General features: G+C 39.4%; 1 protein-coding gene and 1 pseudogene across 2 annotated transcripts; both read left to right on the top strand.

Moving 5' to 3' along the window:
- Positions 1 to 5,459: 5,459 nt before the first annotated feature.
- Positions 5,460 to 25,031, top strand: PTGES3 (prostaglandin E synthase 3). 2 transcript variants are annotated; one of them, XM_004773152.3, is made up of 8 exons: positions 5,460 to 6,322; positions 18,743 to 18,856; positions 19,004 to 19,073; positions 19,581 to 19,679; positions 20,398 to 20,487; positions 22,534 to 22,596; positions 23,363 to 23,387; positions 23,867 to 25,031. In XM_004773152.3, the coding sequence occupies exons 1-8, from the start codon at positions 5,475 to 5,477 to the stop codon at positions 23,884 to 23,886; spliced, it is 1,329 nt and encodes a 442-aa protein (XP_004773209.1). In that variant the 5' UTR covers positions 5,460 to 5,474; the 3' UTR covers positions 23,887 to 25,031. The 2 variants fall into 2 exon arrangements, with proteins under 2 accessions (XP_004773209.1, XP_012901652.1); XM_013046198.2 differs by lacking the exon at positions 22,534 to 22,596.
- LOC123389664 lies at positions 23,570 to 23,720 on the top strand (annotated as a pseudogene).
- Positions 25,032 to 26,164: the final 1,133 nt, after the last annotated feature.

Below are 26,164 nucleotides of genomic sequence, written 5' to 3'. Positions count from 1 at the left end.
TTTATTTTGAGAGAGAGAAAGAGTGAGAAAGAACATAAGTGGGGGGTGGGGACAGAAGGAGAGGGAAACACAAAAGACAAATATGACACTCATGAAACTCATGCACCCACAGTATAGCATCAGTACTATTAAAAATTTCTTTGTTGGGGCACCTGGGTGGCTCAGTGGTTTAAGCCTCTGCCTTCAGCTCAGGTCATGATCTCAGGGTCCTGGGATCGAGCCCCACATCGGGCTCTCTGCTCAGCGGGGAGCCTGCTTCCCCCTCTCTCTCTGCCTGCCTCTCTGCCTACTTGTGATCTCTATCAAATAAATAAATAAAAATCTTTAAAAAAGAAAAATTTCTTTGTTGCCAACGGAATCAGGTTCAGACTCCTTAAAGAGCTATATTGGGCCCTTCCCGATTTGGCCTACACCAGCCTTAAATCTCACCATTCTACTTTACCTACAGTCTCTCCTAAGCTACAGCCACAATAAACTGCATAGATCTCTCAAATTCCATTGCCCCTACTTCAAATATACTATATTTTGTCAGGAATATGCTCTTTTTAAAAAAAAAAAGATCTTTATTTTATATTTTTTTTAATTTTTAAAATATTTTATATTTATTTTGTTTAAGAAAGAGTGTGCATGCATGTACAACTAGGCGCAGAGGCAGAAGAGAAGGGAGAGAACCTCAAGCAGACTGCATGATAAGCATGGAGCCAAGATCATGAAGGCAGACGCTTAACTGACTGAGCCACCCAGGTGCCCCGAATGGTATTTTCTGGTAAAGATTTTGAGTCAGAGAGAGCACAAGCAGGGAGGAGGGGCAGAGGGAGAGGGACAAGCAGCCTTTCCACTGAGCAGAGAGTCGGACAAAGGGTTCGATCCCAGGGCCCTGGGATCATGACCTGACCCAAAGGCAGAGGCTTAACCAACTGAGCTACCCAGGCACCCCAAAATGGTATTTTAAAAAGGATTTTAAATTTTATTTTAGAGAGAGCATGGGGGAGGGGGGGTGGAAGAGAGAGAGTCTTAAGCAGATGCCACGCTAAACGTGGAGCCTGACATGGGGTTCAATCTCACAACTGTGAGAGCATCGCTGGAGTTGAAACCAAGGGTCAGATGCTTAACTAACTGTGCCACCCAGGTGCACCCAAATGGTATTTTATAGCCCTTATTTCCTAGAAAAGGGAGCATAAAAAGAATTTCAGGTGAACAACTAAAAAATCAGAAAAAAGTTCCCATTAATTTTGAAACTAATCCTATTTCCCCATTATCCCATATTCCTACAAGATGCTGAACAAAATGGTGTTAATATTCCTCCAAATCTAACGTCTAATATATGTATATACATATATGTAACCTTCTTCTGGTCACTTTCTACCATATATAATGGAAAGAGCACAATGAAGTGTTGTGGAAAACAGAGTTACCCTTCTTGGGTATATATATACTACCTTCCCTTTCCTAAAGACCATGAAATTAAAAGAAAACTTTACCTGATTTCTTCTGATCCCAGAGAATATTGTTAATTTACATATTAATAAGTATATATCACCCATATCACTTGTTTTATAGTCTCATTTTCTTTTTTTTTGAAGATTATATTTATTTATTTGGGAGAGAGAGAGAGCATGAGAAGGGGGAGGGTCAAAAGGAGAAGCAGACTTGAGGCCGAGCAGGGAGCCAGATGTGGGACTCCATCCCGGGACTCCAGGATCATCACTCGAGCCAAAGGCCATACCTTAACCAACTGAGCCACCCAGGTGCCCCTATAGTCTAATTTTCTATACTATGAACTCAAGGTATGTATATACTGTAAGGTGTTATTTGGGATAGAATATTATTGTTAGAGAATTTAAATATATTTCACTTTATTTTTTACTTATTTTTTTAAAAATATTTTATTTATTTATTTGTCAGAGAGCGAGCAAGCACGAGCGAGCACAGGCAGACAGAGTGGAAGGCAGAGTCAGAGGGAGAAGCAGGCTCCCTGCGGAGCAAGGAGCCCCATGCGGGATTCGATCCCAGGACGCTGGGATCATGACCTGAGCCGAAGGCAGCCGCCCAACCAACTGAGCCACCCAGGCATCCCTATTTTTTACTTATTTTTAATTAAATAGGCTCCTTGACCAGTGTGGGGCTTGAACTTATGACCCTGGGATCAAGAGTCGCATGCTTCACCAACTGAACCAACCAGGCACCTTCAAATACATTTCATTTCAAAATGTAGATTAGCTTTTTAAAGCCTCTTCCTACTCTTAGAGCTGTTCATGCTTTTGTCAGCCCACAGTTGACTGGTAGCAAAACTTAGAATAGGAAAAATCTCAACATGAGACACAGTTGTTTTTAACCCTTCCCATTACTGACAAACCAGACTGATAGGGTGATTCCAAACTGTGGGAAGATGATGACATCAGAGAACATAAAGTAAATGAAGTTGCTATATGTGACATTTAGCTAGGTGATGATGTCTCTCTTAAACTTTATGACTCAACTTCTTATTCCGTATACTTAAAACAGATTACTACTTTGCCTGCTTCCCTTTATTTGCCTTACAAAGTTAACAACCTAAGCCCTTATTAGAAAAATCCCTGGGGTGCCTGGGTGACTCAGTTAAGCATCAGCATTCAGTTCTGGTCATGATGCCAGGGTCCAGGGATTGAGCCTCGAGTCAGGCTCCTTGCTCAGCAGGGAGTCTGCTTCTCCCTCTCCTGCTCCTCCTGCTTGTGCTTTCTAAGAGTCAAATAACTACAATCTTAAAAAAAAAAAAAATACCCTCATAAAACTGCTCTCACTGGTTGTAATTATTTTAAGGGCTCATGTCAATCTGTAAAGTTCTCTTTTGCTATTACTGTCAATGCACCCACATTTAAACAAATATCAGGGATGGGGGCGTGGCAGCCTCAGTTAGTAGAGAACCTGACTCTGTCTCAGAGTTGTGAGCTTAAGACCCACAGTGGGTGTGGAGATAACTTAAAAATAAAATCTTAAAAAAAAAATACCAGAGACAAGATTTATTGTACAATTATAATTGACAAATTATTTCCGTGTTGCTTTTACTAATTTTTTTTTTTTTTGGTCTGGGATTTTCTTTTCTCCAGGGGATTGTTAAGATTAAACCTGTGAAATGGGATCTAAACTTGTATTTTTTAGTTTCTGTCATTTTGGGTTCCAGATTTCTCTCCAAAAAGTCCTGAGAGTATAATTATACATATTTGAATCTAGATTTTGCCCCCTACTAGAAACAGAACTTGTTAGGGAGTTTGAAAAAGAAGCCTGGTACTATTTGGCTAATAGTTGATTATCCAATTAGTGATTAGATCCCTACCAGCTAATAGTTGATATAACATTTAAAAGCATGGATAAACCTTATTACAAAGGTTGAGGAAGCTATTTCCAGACCTACACTAACATTAAATCCCTTGAAATATATCCAGTGAGGATAGTAAAAAAACAAAACTATGAATTAGGTAGGATACAGTGTGCCTTAATTTTCAAAATTTTTTTGTGTGAAAGGCAGTTTTTCTCATAGCACTTCTTTTATAAGGGAAATTGCCAGTTATTAGAGTGTGGTCTTCTAAATGCTATCTTCAGTTCTTCTATTTTCACTTCATCTTATATGTTACCAAATTTATCTAGAACACAAGAGTGTTATTAACCTCCAAGAAAACTCTAACACCTTTCCAATGTCAGAGAAATATGTTGAAAACAGTTAACCTGATATTCAGTACCACCATTTTTTGGTTGTAACCTACCTTCTAAACCTTAAATTATTTTCCTGTACTCTGGGCCGAGGGTTGGCAAACTCTAGCCTGCAGACTAAGTCCAGCAGACTACCAATTCTTGGATGCCTTCAAGGTAAAAAAGATTTTTCCATTCTGTGTGTGTGTGGTTTTTTGTTTGTTTGTTTTTTAAGATTGTATTTATTTGAGAGAGAGCATGAGCAGGGAGGAGAAGAATGAGGCACCCCTAATTTTTTTTTTTTTTTTTAGGATTATTTTATTCATTTAGGGAAGGAGTCCACAAGCTAGGGGAGGGGCAGAGGGAGAGAAACTCAAGCAGATTCCCTGCTGAGCCAGAAGCTGAGACAGGGCTAGAGATTCCTGAGATCATGATCTGAGGCAAAATCAAGAATCAGGCACTTAACCAACTGAGCCCCACAAATGCTCCAACTTTTACATTTTCAAAAGGTTAGAAAAGAATATCTTGTGCCATGTGAATATAAAAAATTCAAATGTCGGTATTCTTAGTTTCCGGTTTTTTTGTTTTGTTTTGTTTTGTTTGTTTTACACAGCCGCTCATTTATTTACATATTTTCTGTGGTTGCTTTCATGCAACAATAGCAGTTCACAAGGTGCAACAGAGACCTTGTAACTTATCTGACTCTTTGCAGAAAGTCCGCCAGCCCCTGACCTAGATATTCTCTGTCTCTTCACCTATGGAGATTCCTGTCCTCCCATACATTGTTGCTATCAGCTTTAGAAGGCTGTCAAAGAAGAGTTTTCAAAAAATTTAAAAACATAATTCTCCTACAAATATAAAATTAACATGAGCCAAACATTTAACTCACTGATGGAGCTGGTAAGATGGTAAAGCTGGTTTAAGGAGCATTTAAAGATCTAAGATTTTAGGGAGACCAAAAATAAAGTTAGGATAAGGTTGCAGGTTAACAAAACTGGTTAGCGTTCTACACAGCAATAAAACGGTGACTTTGGGGTTAGCTTTTTTATCATTCAGAGATTTTGAGCTCTAAACATATTACAAACAGCAAAGTCAAACATAGGTACCTTTTCCTAGAGAACAATCCTTGGGGAGGCAGGTTAAACCATGTCCCAGTATGAACTGAAAGGTCATCCCTCCACTCCTTGCTTTATTTCCATGTTTAATTTTTCTTAACAGGGCCTGTCCTTATCCAGTTAATATCGACCTCTCATTTTATGCTCCTATTGCTTTCTGTATTTCCGTTATAGCACTCTATCTTGACTTGTGTATTTCGTTTTCTTCAACAGGCAGTGGGCTCCTTAAAATCATAGTATTTGAAAGGTGGGATTTAACACCCCTTTCAAACGAAGATTTGAGCTCAGTATCCAATGTCTGTAGTTCCTAATACCTGCCTTGGTCAGACCACTAGGTCCTTAATGTTAATATTTAGCCAACACTCTGCAAAATGAGAACACTTCAGCTTCCTTTGTGTTCCAACTAGCGGCGCCCTGGTGTATTTTTCCCTCACTCCTCTGTTAAGCGGCCTTCTAGAGTAGTCAGTACTGTTTTCATTCTCTTGGTTACTATTCTTCATTAGAGCCCAACCAAGTCCAAGGGACAAAGCGGCAGTTCCAGAGATAATGGTTGAAAACAGCTGGGGAAACTTCTCCAACAGATGCGTGTCCTGGTCTCTCCATCCTCATAAACCTGGACTCTCCACTTAAATAACCTCCCTGTCCCACCTACAGCAGTAATTATCTCAAAGCAGGACCAAACGCCCGCCCCAAATGGCAAACATTCCTCCTCAAAGACCTCAAATTTCCGCTGCTTGTGGAGAGGGTCTCCAACCTTCAGAACAATGGCCGGATGCAGCCAGGCCCTCGATTCTGAAGTTAGCCTTTTTCCGCAAACTTATCACCAGCACAGGCGTTTCTCATGTTTTTGCGGGAGAATGTTTCCTCAGTAGACTGGTTTACTCCCTCAAGAGCAACCAAGCCGTTTCACTTTTCAAGCCTCCCTCCCGACTCTACGTCCATCCGCCTCAGCCTCCTTCCTGGGGCAACACAGCCGTTTCTCCGGGAGACGGCCCGACGCGCGTGGCCAGACGGTTAGACGACCAACGGTTTCTAACGCGAGGGGGGAGCGCGGGAGGAGAGGCGGGAACGAGTCAGACCGGAGGGAGCCGACGCAGGGCGGGGCCAGCGTCGGGAAGGATCGCGAAGGAGCTGGGAGGCCCCGCCCTTTCCGTAGATATCTCTAGAAAACCGCGCAGGAGCCCGAAAACAAAGAGTGCGCACGCGCGGCGGCAGGGCCCGGGCATTTTGCTGCGTCACCAGCCGCCGCCCGGCCTCACCACCCCTCGCTCGCTCGCTCGCTCGCACGCACGCACGTTCATTCTCCGTCCTCGCGCCCCTTTTCCTACACTTTCCTCTTCTCCCCGACCGGAGGAGCCGCTCTTTCCGCGCAGTGCATTCTGGGGACCCAGGTCGAGCCCGCCGTCGCCTGAGGGAAGCGAGAAGAGGCCGCGACCGGGAAGAAAACGCCGAGTCGCCACCGGAGAAGAGTCGACTGCCCAGCAGCTGCCGCCGGAGAGGCCCGCCCACCCGCTCGCCCGTCCCCCTGCCCCGTTCACGATGTGAGTGCGACACCCGGCCGAGGGAAGGTTGTCCCGGAGGGAGGCCGAGGCCGCGCAGGGGGCTGCCGGGAAGCTGCCCTCTCCCCTCCCCCGCTTGCGGCCCCTTCGGCTTTCTCCCTCCGGTGGCGGCAGTCGTTCTTTCTTGTGGGAGGTTCAGTATCCTTGTTCCGGTTACCGTTGGCGGGTGGAGGACATTTTTCCTCCAATGTCTTCTTTCCCCACCTCGGAACCGTCCCTCGGCTTCCCCGCGGCAGAAATCCCACTTTTCCTCATTTCCCAGACCGGGTTACTCCAACTCCGTAACTTAGCCTTAGGCCGTCCTCTCCTGTGAGGGTTTTTGTTTTTTTTTTTTTTTTTTTTTTTTTTGGCCATGCGGGCGCCCTGGAGGCGTGGACCCTTTTGGATAGCCACTTTTGGCTTTTTGGGTGGTCTGATTCTACCGATCCGTGGTGTTGGGACCAGGCCCTGGGCCAAGTTCACCTGTGGTGGGTACTCCCAAAGGCTGGTGGTTCTCCTCGTAGAGGACCACGCGGCCTTGTACGCCGTGAGCGACAGGTACTGCTAGGCAACTGCAGGGAGGTCGTACCGTCACCATCTCTACGGGGTCGTGATTTCTTGAGTATGGGTCTTTCCAGGCCTCCTCCTAACGCCAGTTTTGATGGGTTACCCAAACTGAACCATGTCCCTGGCCGCGGGGAGTTAGTATTGAGCAGGTAACACGTGTCGAGTCGAAAGATACTTGGGACATTTTCTGTGTTTTACATTAAACTTTAGGTGAGGTTTCATTACCCCTTTTTTTTTTTTTCTCATTACGCTTTTTTAATGAAGGGTGAAACAGGTACGTAGTTGCCTTGTCTTTGAAAGCTTAAATTTGTTGACGCTGACGTGACAGGTTTTTGGGTTTTTTTGTTTAACAATTTTAGTTGATCTTGGTAAACTAAAAAACGTAGTGATTTTTTTAAACGAATAGAAGTCTGGCATTCCCACCTCCATTATATCCCTCAGGAAAAGTTCTGTTCTTCTAGATGTGAGAACTGTTGGTTTTATAGTTTTTTTTTGGATACTAACTGCTTCCTCAAAGTTACATAGGGAGACTAAGTGAAGGGTAACAATTTCAATTCTTCTGAAAAGTAGCATACTCTCAAAGGTTCGCTTAATAAAATAATGATACTGTTGGTGAGTGTACTGGGTTAGACGTCTAAATGGATAAGTTTTGGATACAATACAGCTAGTTGATGATGGAGAGCAAACCTCAAGAACACAGGAATACTGTATAAAAGGGATATATTAGAATTTTGGAAGGATCCGACCCCCCCCCGTGGTATCTAACAAAACACTTTAGTCTATATAAGGTAGCTCTTTCTTTTCTTTTTGAAATCCCTATTCCAAATAATGTAGCAGAATTGTCAGTTTTAAAATGCCTTTTGTACTTTGAAACTCCATGAGGAGAAAATAAATTCTTTGAGAAGCTACCAACTGTTAATAGAGTAATGTAGCCAAACAAAATAATCTTTGCTGTAAGAATTACCAAGCTTGACTTGAAAGACACTTTGGGGAGGTCACATGAAATAAAGAGATAAGATGAAAAGCATAATAATCAATATTCCAAAAAGCAATTCTAACTTAGAAGAATGCTATGAAGTGGGGCGCCTGGGTGGCTCAGTGGGTTAAGCCTCTGCTTTGGGCTCAGGTCATGATCTCAGGGTCCTGGGATCCAGCCCTGCATTGGGCTCTCTGCTCAGCAGGGAGCCTGCTTCCGCCCTCTCTCTGCCCACCTGTGACCTTTCTCTCTGTCAAATAAATAAATAAAATCTTTTAAAAAATAAAAAAGAATGCTATGAAGTGTGTGTTTAGAAGAGGCCAGATAAATCCCTTCTTACAAATAAATGCCATCTTGCAAATTATTTAGGGGATCTTCTTGAACTAATGACTTGAATTCAAGTTTACAAGATAAATATTATGAAGCGGTTATTTGAATTGAAAAAAAACCTTGAGTGGGTCATCCAGTCCCCGGAAGAATCTGGCAAAATAGGGTTCATTTTGTGGATGTTTGCTATTAATTTTTTTTTTAATTTGTTTAAGTAATCTTTATCCCCAGCATGGGTTTCCGACTCATAAGTTGGAGATGAAGAGTTGCATGCTCTTCCAACTGAGCCTGCTATAAAACTTACTTTAAGGTGGAGAGAGTATTCATATTTGGATATTTTAAGGGTTTTACAGTGTGTTTTTCCTCATTTGGATGTTCTTCAGTAGAGGTGTTCTAGATACGTTTCTTTGAATCAGGTTTTTAAAGTTTTATCTAATAGTTTGCATAAAAACTCAATCTCTCACCCTTTTTAGAGAAGGGTAGGATTTTAGGACCTCTCCTGGGGGGGGGGGGTGCTAGTTTGCCTTTTTTGTTTGTTTATTGTTTTTTTAATCTATTGTAGTTAGTTCTGATTCTGATTTTAAGGAAAAGTTTTCTTTTTCATTTGTACTTCTATTTTTAAGTTTCTGTTGGCTTTTTGTTTTTAGTAATCTCTACACCCAGTGTGGGGCTTGAACTCATGACCTGAAGATCAAGAGTCCCATGCTCTTCTGACTGAGCCAGCCAGGAGCCCCTGTTTTATTTAATTTTAAGCTATTTGAAGTTATTCTTTGGGTTGTGTTGTACTTGAGTTAATAAACTCTCCAGAAACGTACTCTATCTGTGATAGTGGTTGAAATCTTTTTGCCATCACTCGGTTTTGTAGAATTGAGTCCCCAAAATATAATTGGTCTTTAGTCTCCAAAATAAATTCTAATAGTGTGCATATGGCATGTGGTTGATTTTTGTAGGTTAAGGAAGGATAACTGCTGATGGCTTTGTTAAGTGTTGATTTCTTAACCATTGTAACCTGACAACTGGATTTTCTTCTTTTTCTCTGTTTAGTTAGGCTTTAACTAGAAAGCAGTTGAAACTGGAAGTGACAAATCAGTTCAGTGCAGGCAAGTGTATACTGTTAAATAAGATGCCCATGTTTAATTGTGGTTTTTTGTTTCCAAAGGGGGTCTTAGGTGGTAGTGATTGTCGCTTTTCAGGAAAAAAATACCCTTGCAATGTGGACTGTTTAGAATCAGTATAGCTCTTAAATTCTTAAAATATCTGAGTTGCTAAATTGGAAGTTATTGAATCTAGTGTATTTTGCTACAGAAGTACAATATGTGTTGTAGTAAACTTTTTATTATCTACTGTGTAGATTGGCAGTGATAGATCTTAAATTTGAGGCTCACTACTTTGCTTCCCTAGGTCACCTTTGAACTTTCGGTTTTTCAGGAAGATACCAGTTACTTTAACCTTGAGCAGCAGTATGTCCTCCCCTATATTGTATTCCAAAGCTATAATGTGCTGTTGTACATTTTCTGTACAGTAGTTGATCCTTACAGGTTGTCACTCTGTATTGCTAAAAAGTGTTTGTCACGGCCCTTTCCAGCTCAGCATTTTAATTATCTTTGTGTACTGAAAGGATCTAAGTTACAGAGAGGTATTCTGAAAATTTTTTGTATGTATTTATGTTCCAAGATCTAGTTCTTTAACACAATGCTAGTTAGTATAAGGAAATGTCCTATAGCATTAGAACTCAGGATTTCTGACAGAGGGCTTATTTTTTCCACTTTACAAAAAGGAATAATTTTTGAGGTGATCCTCTTATTTCCAAGGAAATAAATAAGTTTCTGTAGTTCCGTTTTATTATTTAATCAGGCTGTTTCTTTTAAAACCTATGCCTCTTCTTGACATATGGTAATGGAGCCCAGAGGCTGAAATTTGCTTGTAATGGAGCCAGTAAGACATTAACCTTGTTCGAGTCTTGTTTGTATGAAGAAGGGTTACTGTATCTGCTTTGGAGATGTTTACAAGGATATATACCAAAGGAGGGAATATAGGAAGGTTAGAGTTGCTTGAAAGAAAGGCTCTTAAGTTTTGGGAGAAATACTATCTTTAAGAACAGCTTTCACTTTGATGTTTTAGAGTAGGAATTACCAAATAAAGGAACTGACACACAGGTTCACGAATGTTCTTGGTTTGCCCCTTTTGGTCTTAGTAGGTTGTGTTTTGTTTTTGTTTTTGTGGTGATGTTGGCCAAAAGGAGTAACGTAGCAGCTCTGTTTATTATGTAGTTGGGTCCAAAAACTTAACTAATTCATCCAGACAGCCTTCAGCCTTTGAAAAGTTAATTGACAAAGGTTGAAAGAAAAATGTCATTTCTTTTATAACCACAGTTACCGATGGACTATGTATACCCTTTGGGCATTGTAACTTCTTACATCTTTAATTCAGATTGGGTACACCTATCTCAATTTCTCTTTGCCACTGATTTTTTTTTTAATGCTACCCCACCCTTTTTTAAAAAAATCAAAACAGCCACCAAAAATCTATCTTCACAAAAATGAAGGTAAATGAAGGTAGTTCAAAACTGAACTACCTGCTGTCTTTTTTTTTTTTTTTTTTTTTAAGATTTAGTTAACTTGAGAGCGAGCACAAGCAGGAGGGAGTGGGGAGAGGGAAAAGCAGACTCCCTGCTGAGCAGGGAGTCAGATGCTGCAGGACTCAATCCCAGGACCCTAGGATCATAACCTGAGCTGAAAGCAAATGCTTTATCAACTGAGCCACCCGGGCGCCCCACCACCTGGTGTCTGGACTGAGGTTGAGTATCACTAAATTTTTCTCAAATCTAAAATACCTGCAGTAACCCTCTAAGTTTCTCGTGGTTCCCTGATGCACCTTAGCACATAATTTGGAAGGCACTGGACTAGCATGTGTATTCAGATCACCTTTCCAGAAAATTTTACATGGCAGTACAACTGAGCTACAGTGATCTGAAAGTATGAGAAGCATATCTTGGGATTTGTTTGAGGAAATAATATGTGTATATAAGAGAGTGGTTTTAGACATTTGTATACCGGGCTTTTGATGAAGGAAAAACTACTCAGTCTATGAACCTAGAACTACTTTTTCCCTTTTTCTTATATTTTTTAAAATTATTATTATTTTTTAAAGATTTTATTTATTTGACAGAGATCACAAGCAGGCAGAGAGGCAGGCAGAGAGTGAGAGGAGGAAGCAGGCTTCCTGTTGAGCAGAGAGCCTGATGTCGGGCTTCATCCCAGGACCCTGGGATCATGACCCGAACCGAAGGCAGAGGCTTTAACCCACTGAGCCATCCTGGTGCCCCCTTTTTCCCTTTTTATACGAGAATTTCATGTTTCCATATCATTCCTCACTTAGTACAAACTTAAAAAGATTTACCTGTGTCTTAATTCCCTTCTACAAATGATAAGACTATTGGACAAACTTTTAAAAAATCAGTAATTCTGAATTTTATAGCCTCTTACTGCTGGTGTTTTCTTTTTTCTTTCTTTCTTTCTTTTTTTTTTTTTTAAGATTTTTATTTATTTGACACAGAGCACAAGTAGGGAGAGAGGCAGGCGGAGAAAGAGGGGGAAGCAGACTCCCTGCTGAGCAGAAAGCCCTACATGGGTGGGGCTCGATCACAGGACCCCAAGACCACGACCCAAGTGGAAGGCAGAGGCCCAACCCACTGAGCCACCCAGGCACTCTGATTTTTTCTTGGTTTTAATGAGTTTTCTTCTATAATCCTTCTTGATGTTTAAAGGTATTCTGAGATGTATAAAAGATTAGTGAATCTAGTCTTTAAGAAGCTTCCTACTAAATAGAAATGTGTTTGTTCCTAAACCTAGAATAGATTTACTCCATTATTAAGCTTTAATAAAAAGTTAGTCTCCTGGGGCGCCTGGGTGGCTCAGTGGGTTAAAGCCGCTGCCTTCAGCTCAGGTCGTGATCCCAGGGTCCTGGGATCAAGCCCCACATCAGGCTCTCTGCTCAGCAGGGAGCCTGCTTCCTCCTCTCTCTTCCTGCCTCTCTGCCTACTTGTGATCTCTCTCTGTCAAATAAATAAATAAAATATTTTTTTAAAAAGTTAGTCTCCTAATTTCTATTGTTTTATCTTAGAATTCAAAATGATCCTTTAATTCTGGCAAGTAATCATGCTCTATTAAGAAAAAACTTACAAGGAAACGGTCATTATACAGTTGACCCTTGAATAACACTGGTTTGAACTGTGTGGGTCCACTTGGGCAGAATTTATTCCAGTAAATACAGTACTGTATATGTACTTAAGATTTTATTTATTTTCGAGAGAGCGTACAAGCAGGTGGGAGGGGAAGGGCAGAGGGAGTGGGATAAGCAGACTCCCTGCTGAGCAGGGAGCCAAATGCAGAGTTCGATTCCAGCACCCTGGGATTATGACCTGAACCAAAGGCAGACAGCCAACTGAGCCACCCATCCACCTGCCCCCTCCTTTTATTTTAAGTAGGCTCCATGTCCATCATGGAGCACAATGTGGGGCTTGAACTCAGAGCCCTGAGATCAAGATCTGAGCCAAAATAGAGTCTGATGCTTAACTTTCTGAGCCACCCAGGCAACCCATAATTTTTTTTTTCCCCTTAGGACTCTCGTTATCATTGTCTTCTCTTTTGTTTTATTATAAGAATACAATTTATAACAAATAATATACGAAGTATGTGTTAGTCTACTGTTTACATTATCAGTGAGGCTCTGGTCAACAGTAGGCTATTATAAGTTTCAGGGGAGGGGGCGCCTGGGTGGCTCAGTGGGTTAAGCCGCTGCCTTCGGCTCAGGTCATGATCTTAGGGTCCTGGGATCGAGTCCCGCATCGGGCTCTCTGCTCAGCGGAGAGCCTGCTTCCTCCTCTCTCTCTCTCTCTCTCTCTCTGCCTGCCTCTCTGCCTACTTGTAATCTCTGTCTGTCAAATAAAATAAATAAAATCTTTAAAAAAAAAGTTTCAGGGGAGTCATAAGTTACACTTGGATTTTCAACTTTGTAGGGGGTTGGCGCCCCTAACTCACATGTTGTTCAAAGCTCAGCTGTACTGATAACCATAGCATGTTACCTTTTTTGTTTTTTCTCTTGAGAATGTTATCTTGGTTTGTATTACCGATTTACACATTAAGAAAGATAAACTGTAGTTAGTAATGGATCTAATCCCTTTATCCCATATTTTCTAGAAGATTTTTGGACTAAATTTTATCTAACTGGAATGGAAGCTTTGTTGTTGACTGCTCTATCCCCAGAACAATTCCTAGCCCCATGTTTAATAAATATTGTTTATTGAATAACATTCAAACTCTAATGTTCAGTTGCTAGGCTTGGCTACCTGAGGTGCTTGATAGTAAAGATTGAGCCCAAGAGGGGTTTTTTACTATTAGTCCCAAATTCTGTGTATCACATTTCAGCCAAATCCTGCTATATCTCCTGTAGAAAGTAGATCAGTGGTCAGTAGTTGAAAGATAGTTGATGAAAGCCATCTTAGAAATTAACCTGATCTTATATTTTGTTAATTTGAGGTTTTGCTGTATTTGGGGAAATCTGAAAAAGAAGTACTGCCAGATCCATATATACCTTCAAAGTACATTTGACTTGTTTGTGAGTCCTTTATTTTGGGAATAGTTTGGTTGGTTATGTTTTAGATAGACTGATCCTGTCCTTATAAGAAGTTGGGGATGTAGTCGGAAAAGGATGTGACTCTTGATCTCAAGAGTCCAGGAGTTTGAGCCCCACTTTCGGTGTAGAGATTACTTTAAAAAAATAATAGAACTTATAAAATTTTAAGGAAGTTAGTTTTTTCAGTCAAAATTAACACTTATTTTTGCTTTTTTCCTGTTTAATTTTTGAATGAGGCCATGAGTTAAAGATAAAACATATTTTAAAATGTTTGCCTATTTTATCATAAAGATTTATCGTTAATATTCATGTGTCAGCACTTTTCTTTTTCTTTTTCTTTTTTTTTTAAGATTTTATTTATTCATTTGATAGAGATCACAAGTAGGCAGAGAGAGAGGAGGAAGCAGGCTCCCTGCCGAGCAGCGAGCCCGATGCGGGACTCGATCCCAGGACGCCGAGATCATGACCTGAGCCGAAGGCAGTGGCCCAACCCACTGAGCCACCCAGGCACCCAGTGTCAGCACTTTTCAATGCCTTTAATACTTCTACAAAAGTAGGGCATTTTTTTTTTTTTTAATGATCATTACTGCTATTTTCTCCAGTACATTTGTCTATATCAAAGAACTCCTCTTCTCCTTCTTTTTTTTCCTTTTCTTTTTTCACATTTTATTTATTTGACAGCACAAGCAGGGGTAGCAGCAGGGAGAGAGAGGCTCCCTGCTCCCAGGACCCTGGGATCATGACTTGAGCCAGAGGCAGATGCTTAACCAGCTGAGCCACCAGGTTTCTCCTGTACATCCATTTTTTTTAAAGTGAAGGGTGTTTGTAGTTTTCTGCATATCGAAATTAAAACTCACCAGAATGGGGCCCTTGGTGGCTCACTGGGTTAAAGCCTCTGCTTTTGGCTCAGGTCATGATCCTAGGGTCCTGGGTTCGGGCCACATCGGGCTCTCTGCTCAGCGGGGAGCCTGCTTTCTTTCCTCTCTCTCTGCCTACTTGTGATCTCTGTATGTCAAATTAAAAAACAAAAAAAAAAATTCACCAGATTCGGCTGCCTGGGTGGCTCTGTCATAAAGCATCATAAAGCATTCGGCTCAGGTCCTAATCCTGGGATCAAGCCCCACATCAGGCTTTCTGCTTGGTGGAAGCCTGTTTCTCCCTCTCCGACTCTCCCTGCTTGTGTTCCCTCTCTTGCTGTTGTCTCTCTCAAGTAAGTAAAGTCTTTAAAAAAAAAAAAAAGTCACAGATTCTAGATTATTTTTTTTTTTTTAAGATTTTATTTATTTATTTGTCATAGAGAGAGAAGCGAGAGAAAGCACAGGCAGACAGAGTGGCAGGCAGAGGCAGAGGGAGAAGCAGGCTCCCCATCAAGCAAGGAGCCCGATGTGGGACTCGATCCCAGGACGCTGGGATCATGACCTGAGCCGAAGGCAGCCGCTTAACCAACTGAGCCACCCAGGCGTCCCAGATTCTAGATTATTAAAGATGGTATTTGGGAACAAATAATGGTTTCCATTTTGTCTTTTTAAGACTAAGAAGTTTATTTATTTTAAAGGTTTTTTTATTTATTCATTTGATAGAGAGTGAATACAAGTGGCAGGCATGGGAGAGGGAGAAACAGGCTTCCCATTGAGCAGAGATCCCCATGTGGGGCTCAGTCCCAATGTGGGGCTCGATCCCAGGATCATGACCTGAGCCGAAGGCAGATGCTCAATGATTGAGCCACCCAGGTGCCCCTACTTATTTATTTGTTCATTCATTTATTTGATAGAGACACAACAAGAGAGGGAACACAAACAGGGAATGATAGAGGGAGAAGCAAGCTTCCTGCTAAGCAGGGAGCCCAATGTGGAGCTCATCCCAGGACCCCAGGATATTGACCAGTGGCGAAGGCAGATGCTCAAAGACTGAGCTACCCAGGCGTCCCGAGACAAACTAAGAAGTTTTAGTCAAAACTAAAGAAAATTTTAGGTTCTGCAAAATTCAGTTTCTTGAACTGCCCTGGCCCTAATGTTGAGCTTGGAAGCGCTTGTGGAAGAGCACAGAATGTCCCACTGCGGGGGTGGAGGGGGGCAGATTGTCTGTTTTATTTTGTTTTAAGTAATGGATTATTGGCATAGCCTGTGTAGAGGTAAAAGAGAAGTATTCATTTACATCTGTAGGTATTTACTGTTAATGTGAACTGATTGACTTGCACAGTGGTTATGAATTTTGCCAATGTTAGTATAAGGCTAGAAATAAATCCAATATAATTAAGAGCTAGAGGTGCGCCTGGGTGGCTGGGGCTCTGCTCAGCGGGGAGGCTGCTTCCCTCTCTCTCTATGCCTACTTCTCTGCCTACTTGTGATCTCTCTCTGTCAAATAAAGAAAAAATTTAAGAGCTAGAGTTAAAGCTAAACCTGCTCCTCTTTTGGTTAATAGAAAAAAGAAATGTTGTGATCCTCATAGAAGACAAGTGGGATTCCAAACAGTTGAGTTGTCTTCCAGAGGACTGAATATATGAGTTTATTACTGGTTTAGGGTTAAGTATAGTGTCATCTCTTGTATTTTTGATGGTTTAGATTAGGATTGCCTTATAAACATTGAGCTTTACAAGCCAGAGGAGATATCTCTGCCCCCACATGCTTGCTTTTAGAACTCTTTAAAAATATAAAAACCAGGGGCGCCTGGGTGGCTCAGTGGATTAAGCCGCTGCCTTCGGCTCGGGTCATGATCTCAGGGTCCTGGGATTGAGTCCCACATCCGGCTTTCTGCTCAGCAGGGAGCCTGCTTCCCTCTCTCTCTCTGCCTGCCTCTCTGTCTACTGTGATCTCTGTCTGTCAAATAAATAAAATCTTAAAATATATATATATATATATATATATATATATATATATATATATATATAAACCATTTTTTGGTTCCTGCACCAACCCCTGTTTTGGATCATTTAATATTGTTATTTGGAAAGTGGTTGGATTCATTTGCTAGAGCTGCCATAACAAAGTACCAGAGATGGGGTGACTTGAATGGTAGAAATTTATTTCCTCACAATTCTGGAGGATGTATTCTGAGATCAAGCTGTCAGTCGAGTTGGTTTCTTCTGAGGCCTTTCTCCTTGGCTTGTAGGTGGTGCTCTCCTGTGTGTTCACAGGGTCTTCCTTCTGTGTCCTAGTCTTTTGTAAGGACACCAGTCATGTTGAATTATGGCCCACCCTAAGACTTAGTGTTTTTTGTTTTTTAAGATTTTATTTATTCATTTGAGAGGGAGAGCACAAGCAGGGGGGGAGATAGAGAGAGAGGGAGAAGTAGACTCTCCACTGAGCAGGGAGCCTGACGTGGGACCCTATAGCAGGATCCTGGGATCATGACCTGAACCGTAGGTAGACGCTTAACTGACTGAGCCACCCAGGTATTTGCTAAGACTTCGTTTAATTTAGGGTGCCTGGGTGGCTCAGTGGGTTAAGCCTCTGCGTGGCTCAGTGGGTTAAGCCTCTGCCTTTGGCTCAGGTCATGATCTCAGGGTCCTACGACTGAGTTCCACATTGTGCTTTCTCCTCATCAGGGAGCCTGCTTCCCCCTCTCTCTACCTGCTGCCTCTGCCTACTTGTGATCTCTCTCTTTCCCTGTCAATAAATAAATAAAATCTTAAAAAAAAAAAAAAGACTTCATTTTAAAGATCCTCTGTTCAGGGGCGACTGGGTGGCTCAGTGGGTTACAGCCTCTGACTTTGGCTTGGGTCACGATCCCAGGGTCCTGGGATAGAGCCCTGCGTCGGGGTCTCTGCTCAGTGGAGAACCTGCTTCCCCTCTCCCCTCTGCCTGCCTCTCTACCTATTTGTGATTTCTGTCAGACAAATAAATCAAAAAGATTATTTATTTATTCGACAGAGAGAGAGAGAGCGCGCGCGAGAAATCACAAGTAGGCCGAGCAACAGGCAGAGGGAAGCAGGCTCCCTGCTGAGCAGAGAGCCTGATGGGGGGGCTTGATCCCAGGACCCTGAGATCATGACCCGAGCCAAAAGCAGAGGCTTAACCCACTGAGCCACGTAGGTGCCCCAATAAACAAAATCTTTAAAAAAAAAAATCCTCTTTTCAAAAACAGCCTCATTCTGAAGTCTGGGAGGTTTAGGAGTTCAACATGAATTTGTGGGGGATACAGTTCAGCCCATACCAGTGATCTGACTCTAGATAACATAACGTGATTTGAGGAAAGGGAAAAAAAATTCTGTGGTTCTGGGGCTCTCTGCTCAGCAGGGAGCCTGCTTCCTCCTTTCTCTCTCTGCCTGCCTCTCTGCCTACTTGTGATCTCTGTCTGTCAAATAAATAATAAAAAAAAAAATCTTTAAAAAAAAAACACTATCAGTTCTACCATCATCTCCCTTACCCTCCTCCTAGTTCCTAGCATTGTAAGTAAAAATGTTTAATACTGCATTTCAGTTGATAGTGGATTAGTTCTGTATGATATCTTAATTCTATGAAGTTTACATTTAGGAGCAAGTCTAAGGGAGTGGCAAATAAATTTTGATAGGGCTTCCTAATGGTTAACCCTTTTGAGCATTGTTTCATTTTTTTGTTTGTTTCATTTTTTAGATTCTTTCCTTTTGTGAAATCAGTATCACTTTGTTGTTTTAACTTTGAATGCAGCTGTTACTAAAGATGTATTTGAAATTACAATAAACTGCCTCAAGGTGCATCTGGGTGGCTCAGTCAACTCAGGTCTTGATCTTAGGATTGTGAGTTAAAGCCCTGCATTGGGCTCCCTGCTGCTCGCGGAGCCTACTTTAGTTATTATAATAATAACAATAATAATAATAAACAGTTGCCTCAAAATACTCCTTGTTTGAGTGGGAGTATACTTACATGCCAAACTTTGGATGTTATATAAATATTCAGTTAATGAATTCCAGGTTAACTTGGTCTAATTTTATCTCTCTGTAGGCAGCCTGCTTCTGCAAAGTGGTACGATCGAAGGGACTACGTCTTCATTGAATTTTGTGTTGAAGACAGTAAAGATGTTAATGTAAATTTTGAAAAATCCAAACTTACGTTCAGGTAAATCACCATTTTACACCATTGAGTAAAAAGCTTGTTAGACAACTGACTGACTTTGGCTTGCTTGTTTTGTGTTTTCACTGAAGTTATTACTAATCTTTATCTCTCTGAAGATAAAGGCTCATTTTTTTTTTTTTTTTTACACAGTTGTCTTGGAGGAAGTGATAATTTTAAACATTTAAATGAAATTGATCTTTTTCACTGTATTGATCCAAATGTAAGTAGTCTTGATGCTTTAATCCCAATTTAAATCTTAGGAAATGGACATACATCAAGTACTCTTTTTAGCAGTAAGCAGTAATTGTTTTTCTTAACAGTTCAGAAGCTAACTAGGCGTATTTATATTTTTGCAATATTTCCTGCTTAGAACTCCTTTTCTGCATACTCTTTTTGTTCTTGCTATCACTGTTTGGACTTGAGGCAGTATTCTTGAGGCCTGTTTTAATCTAACTTTATAGAATCTTAAATTACTCTATGATTATATTGTATTTAGTGAAATTTTTTAAGGTTTTATTTTATTCACCTGTGCAGGGAGGGGTAAGTTTCTTGCAATTTGGGTAGCTAATGAAATTTTTAGTACTCTAGGGGATGTTTCTTTAAGTTTAGAGAAAATGTAGGGAGAGAAGTTAGAAAAGAGAGTTGAGGAATGACAAGTGGCTTTCTATTCTATAGTGATATTGGAGAGAGAAATGGTGTGATAGTGCTTTTGTTTGTTTGTTTTTAGGATTCCAAGCATAAAAGAACGGACAGATCAATTTTATGTTGTTTACGAAAAGGCGAGTCTGGCCAGTCATGGCCACGGTTAACAAAAGAAAGGGCAAAGGTATGTTTCTTTTCTTTTTTGGGGAGGGAAAGTTTAACATTTTTATTTTAAGTAATAAAAGAGACATTTGTTTGGCATGAGGAATATAATATTTCTGTTTCATAGTTAAGTGTTGTATGTTTTTTTCCTTCTTTGGGTTTTAGTAGTTACAACTTAAACCAAAGGTGGTCAGAATAAAGTCAGTCACTAGTTGTTACAGTATCTCTTGCTGAATTGAAGAGGCAGATTTTTCTTAGAAGGGTTTATAAGTTCTGTGGGAGCATATTTTGGTGCTACAAAAAAAAAAGTCAGTTGTATCTGAGAATAGTTCCTAGCAATGAATTTTGTTTGTTTTTTAAGTAGGCTCCATGCCCATTGTGGAGCCTGATGCGGGGCTTGAACTCAAAACTGTGTGAGATCAAGACCTGAGCCAAAATCAAGAGTCAGAGGCTTAACTAAAACTAGCCACTCAGGTGCCCCTGTTTTTGGTTTTGTGTGGGCTTTTTTGTTTGTTTTTTTGTTTGTTTGTTTTAAAGTAGGATTTTCAACAACTGTGAAAGGAGCTTTGTGAAAGTATTTTGCTGCATTTGACCTCATTCTGATTTTTCTATTCTTTCTCCATATGTTAATTGCATGTCTCACTAGTATGAACCCACAGTTTCAAAAATACAGTTTTAAGGTATATAGCTCTAGGTTTAAGTTAACTTAATCATAGGATTATGTTTGTATTGATCTATAGCTTAATTGGCTTAGTGTGGACTTCAATAATTGGAAAGACTGGGAAGATGATTCAGATGAAGACATGTCTAATTTTGATCGTTTCTCTGAGGTAAGTTCTTTATAAATGCATTTTGCCACCTCAGTACATTTCTTCGTGAACCTAATTTGGTTTTAAAGCTCCTATTGATATTTAAGGCTTGAATGATTTTACTTCAGAGGTCATTCTGAGCAAAACAGATAAGATCTTAATAGTGGTCATTTAATCCTGATGTTTAACATTCTTTTATAATTTTTAAAAGAGTTAGTGGTAAGTACTAAAGTTGATGTATACAGACAAAAAATTTTGTTAGTGCAGTTTATCTAGTGTGGTGGGTGTTGTTGGTTTGTTTTGTATCTAATTCTTACTCTAGCATTGAGACTGATTTTTTTTTTTTTTTAGCAACATGGATAAGTTTGCATTTTAGAGCCATGTAATATGAATATAAACCTTTAAACATAAAAATGGGTAGTGAGGTATGCATGATGAGTGGTGTGTGAGGTGGTTCTAGTTTGCAAAATCAAGGAAAGGATTTAAGTAGGTATTTTTCCAAGATGTCCTCCAAAATACATATAGCTATGGCCAAAGAGAAAAATTCATTGATCTCCCTTTAGATATTATGAGGTAAATGTACAGCAGTAAAGCTGATTTTAAAAAGGATATTAGATTGTAAGTTGAAGATGAAATCCATTTCATGGCAATTTGAAATTTTAATTGACTGGATTTTGTTTATATTTCTTCTTTGAAAACTAATAGCTAAAAAGTAGGAGTCCTACATGCAACTGCTTATTCAGCATCTCCTCACATGGTTGTGGCACCTTGATTTCAAATTAGAAAGGGGGATAGGAAGATGGTTTTCAACTATGCTATTCCTACTCCTGTTCCTACTCCTTACCTGTAGTAATTGGTCCCAGCTGTGCATGACAGAGCTTAACACTGTCTCTTTCACTGTCTCTGTCCAGGATAGCATTAACAGCTATCTTTTGTTCTGTTTTTCTGTTTTTACCTCCTTAAGAGCTCTTGAGTGTATTCAGTTCGTTCTGTCTCTATTGCCATTGTATCCTCAACAGCTAGCATTTTGCTTGGCACATTTTGAGCATTTTTTCCTGCTCAAGGAAACTTAACCGAAGTGTTAACAGTTCTGTACGGAAACTCTTTCCTAGTTATTCATATTATTCGATACTGGGTTGCCCAGAACTTTTATACTGAGCAGAGTTATGGTTAGCTACCTTTTAAAGGCTTCTTCTAACCCTAAAGTGAAAATAAGCATAGATTCTGGAAGTTTTAAAATTTTTTTATAAAGTTACATGTGGTTATGTGAGTATTTAAAATTGTAAAAAAAATTTACAAACAGTTGTAGCTTGGGGACATAAGCCCCTTCCCATCTGTTAATAGTTTAGTTTGGTTATTCGTATCTTTTTAAGTAATAATATCACTTGCTTTATAATCAGGAACGAAAGATAGGAAATTCGTACTTCATGTAAGTATTTTTTTTTGTTAGTCCCAATGTGTTGTTAGTATACAGGAGTATTTGTATATACAAATGTTACTCCTCTCCTTAGTATATACCTTTTATTTCAAGAATTACATATATTTTCTGTTTATAACACATTACTTATTCCTCTTTAGTTTTTGATTTAGTATTCGGGCCTTTTTATACAGCCTAATCATCCTGAAGGTCTTTATTTTAAATGATTTATTGGTTCTTCGCAATATTTAAAACTAATAAGAATACCATAATACATGTGCCACCTAGCTTAAGATACAAAGCTTTACAACTACAGATGAATCCCATTCTTTTCTTTAGGCACCAGAGGTAGATACTGTTCAGGATTTCAGTATTTAATTTCTACATCCTACATAAATATCTTGCTGGATACGTTTTAACAACTTCACTTTTCTTCAATGAGAACTTAGTTTTCCTACAAGTTGTCAGGATTTTATGTGATTACCTCAATAATCTACCTTTTCAGAAAGGAAGGTGCTTAACATTTGTTTTGCTTCTTTTATTGGTGGAAATCTATGACAGGCTTAAGGTTTATTCTGGAGCTTGCAACCTAATAACTAGGGCTTAATTTATAACATCATTTTTAAAACTAATTTTTACACTTCAAATAGATGATGAACAACATGGGTGGTGATGAGGATGTAGATTTACCAGAAGTAGATGGAGCAGATGATGTAAGTCTATAAATTCTTTTCTCTGTTTACTTAAATAGTAAGAAACAAATGTATTTATAGGTTGTTTCATATAGATTCAGGATTGCTTTTTTTTTTTTTTTTTTTTTGCCACTTCTTGGTTTTTTTGTTTTTCTCTAAGAAATACAGGGAAAAGAAATTTTTGAAATGTGCTCATTTTTTGAAGGATAGGTATCTGTTAGGGAACAGGTGTCCCATGATTAGTTTGACTAAGTTAAACAGGTTTTGCAGCAGGATTGGTCAGAAACCATAAAGATGGATGTTGCAAATCTGTAAGGATAAACTGGATCACTTCTCTCAACATTCCCTCGGCTGGCTAACATCTTCAAGAAAGTTGCTCAGTACAGTTTGAAAAATTCTTAGACAATTCATCAGCTAGGATTGGAATTCATTGTCTTATGTCAGTCCAGTGGTTTTCACAGCAAGCCGTTTTCCTCTTCCATTGAATGCCAAAAGAGAAGAGAAACCATTTTATGCCAAGTTTCAGTCTGGTTGATAGGAAGGGATTTAAAGGATGAGCACGTATCAGAAGGCACACAACTTACAGGAAAGTAGATCCTCAGCTGTATGTCTCTTCATCTTAAGTAAACTTGTTCTTAAGTCCAGTGATTAAATTAATAAGCTTGATACAATCACATATCTTTGCTACTTTAATAAAAGTACAGTGCCTCAGCTTTTTAAGGCAAACTGTTAGTTAGCAGAGTAATGTTTAATCAACTTGGTAATTCTTAAAATTCTTCTTCTGCAGGATTCACAAGACAGTGATGATGAAAGTAAGTATCTTTGTAAAAAAGATGTTTACGCTGTGGTATTTCACATCAAAGACCACAAACTCTCAAAATAGAGATGTTAACTTCTTTACAGTTCTTAGAAGAAAAATTATTTCTTCATGGTCTCTACTAAGATCTCCAAAGCAGAAATTTGAATGATTCAAAATTTACATTAAAAAAGACAAATACTTAATCTGGCAGGGGTTAAGGTGGTTTTTCCAGGGCGAGACTTACCCTTTGCACTCCGGATGTGCTGACCCCTGCGATTTCCCCAAATGTGGGAAACTCACCTGCATGATTTGTGGTAGTCGAGAACTGCATTTGCGCTTTCCCCTGTTTAAAAGAAGGGGGGGGGGACAATTCTCTAGGAAACTATTTAACTCTGTTGTTGACCCTTTCTTTTTTTTTTTTTTTTTTTTAATAAAACTTTGAAGTTGATTGTTTCCTTGTATTTCATTGCTAATCTTTTTAAAATCTTTCAGAAATGCCAGATCTGGAGTAAAGAATGTTGTCGTCATCGGATTTTGAGAAAAGAAAAGTAACTTCTCTGCAAGATTTCATAATTGAGAGAATTCCTGAGTCGATAGCTCTAAAGGCAGATGCTGTATTTGCCTCCTTTAACCCATTTTTCAACCTGTTTGTTTTTTTTAAAGGCTTCACTAAGGGTTGATACGTACCATTGTATGGGGCAGTTTTAAGTCAGCTAAGGCAATAACCTTATGCATGAACTTTTCCCAAACTTCCATGATGCTGTTGAGGTCCTAGGCAATTGACACAGCAGTTGTGATAAATAAAAACATTTCACCTCAGTCTCCTTTACTTCATAACATAGATACTGACATGATAGGAAGCTCTTGGCTTAGAAGAAAGAGAACTAAATTTTAGATTTTAGAAAATGGACTCAAAAGTGGCTGATGAAACAAATTGGTTGATACCTTAATCTTGGTAACTTGTCCTCTGGTATATCCTCCAGGATTATTCCACTAAAGTTTTTATTTTTCAAAGAATTTACTTCACATTATTGTAAGTAATCACTTGTCAGTGTTCCAGATGTATCTTAGCTAAAACTAGTGAATGCCCTAACTTAGATGGTTTTGAAGCCTGTACATTTGGTATTGTTTGACCCTTAAACTTTTACATCTCTTAGCATGGAGGACGAAGAAAGGCTGTACATTGTTGCTTGAGAGTCTGTACATTTAGACCAAATTGTATTTACACTGTCAGTATGGCAAATGAGTGGAAAAAAAAATGTTAATACACTATTGGATTTTTTTTATTTCTTTTTTTGACTCAGCTTGTCCCAGGCTGAAAACCTCAATTTATGTTCATGACAGTGGGGATTTTTTTTTTTTTTTAAATGTCTACATTCTTTCTAATAAACTGTTGGAAGACTTTTTTGGCTGTCCTTTTAAGTGTCTGGTTTACTGTAATTTCATGTATTACCATTTACTGGAATGGAGTTTTTTATTTTTACTTGAGGAAGAATTTGGGAATATTCCTCTGGGGGAAAAAAGGCTTGCTGTAATGTCAGGAAACCTTTTAAAAGTGGATCTGTAATAGCAAATTGTAGATGCACTTTGCAGCGGTTGGAAAAGAAAGTGTTGTGATTTGATTGAAATAAAACTAAATGTGTTGTCCTCCTGTAAATCTTTGAGCTTCTGCATTTTGGCAGTTTTTATTCCCCTTAACTTCTCTGTATTTGTTATAGCATAGAAATGGTTCCTTTTTCAGTATTTCCTTATGTCTGACATTAAGGATATGTGTTACAGGCAGTATTAAGGGCTGGGGATATAAAGACAGTCCTTCAGGTACTTGCTGTGCGCAGGGAGTCACAGGCTAGGTACAGGAGACGAATACTGAACAAAAACTTGAGAGATGGGGAAGTATGCCGTAATAGGTTTGCATAGGGCATTATGGTGATTTAGAAGGAAAACACAACCTTTTTCCCTTCCCTTGTTAAGTATATGAGTCTCCAGAGTGATACTCAAAACCATTTTCTTGAAATGCTACAAATAGAAAATCTACTTTCCAGGTGGCCTGGGCATAACACTTGGTATTCAACTCTGTTTTATTATGTACAGAAGTATAACATGGCTTCTGGTTCTCTTAAGGAATGCATTTTTTCAAAACCCTAGATTTTTTCACATTGGGAGGTATGTTTGAATTTCTATAGTTTCTTTAAGTTATTGTTTTAAACTTGGTTTCCTTTGGGCACCAGCTCTTTCTGTCCACAGGTCCCCACCTTTTGCAACAAAAAAATAACAAAAAACTTTTTATTTGGTCTCCTTTGGAGCATACTGAAGGCATTAGTATGACTGATAAGAAGTGTAGCTCTTAGCTTCAGGGAAATATTTAAAAAGATGAACTACATTTTTAGTCTAGTTCTCTTTTGTCAATGTGTTCTAGAAGTTAAAGATTCATTAAGGGTTCATTGGTTTTATCACCATCCATTAAGCTGTAGCAATAAGAAAGTATAGTTTGATGGATATCTGATTGTATCCTGTGTCTCCTAAGATTTTCTAAAGTTATTTTGTGTTCAAACACTTGAAGAGGATTTTATTACCCTTATTGTTCACTCAGATACCAAGCCTTGTGTATGGCATCAGTAGGCCAGAACTTGAGAAGAAATATTTGTCCTTGTTATCTCATACCTGAATTGTAATTATTGCTTTAAAGAGAATTACTGGAGAGAGGATCACTTGAGTAGTTTTTTTTTTAAAGATTTTTATTTATTTATTTTACAAAGTAATCACAGGTAGACACATGTAGGCAGAGAGCCT

The sequence above is a fragment of the Mustela putorius genome, unplaced genomic scaffold (assembly GCF_011764305.1).
Source record: "Mustela putorius furo isolate JIRA1106 unplaced genomic scaffold, ASM1176430v1.1 tig00003988_pilon_pilon_pilon, whole genome shotgun sequence".
Classification (NCBI taxonomy): Eukaryota; Metazoa; Chordata; class Mammalia; order Carnivora; family Mustelidae; genus Mustela; species Mustela putorius.
This window is presented reverse-complemented; position numbering and strand designations above follow the sequence as displayed.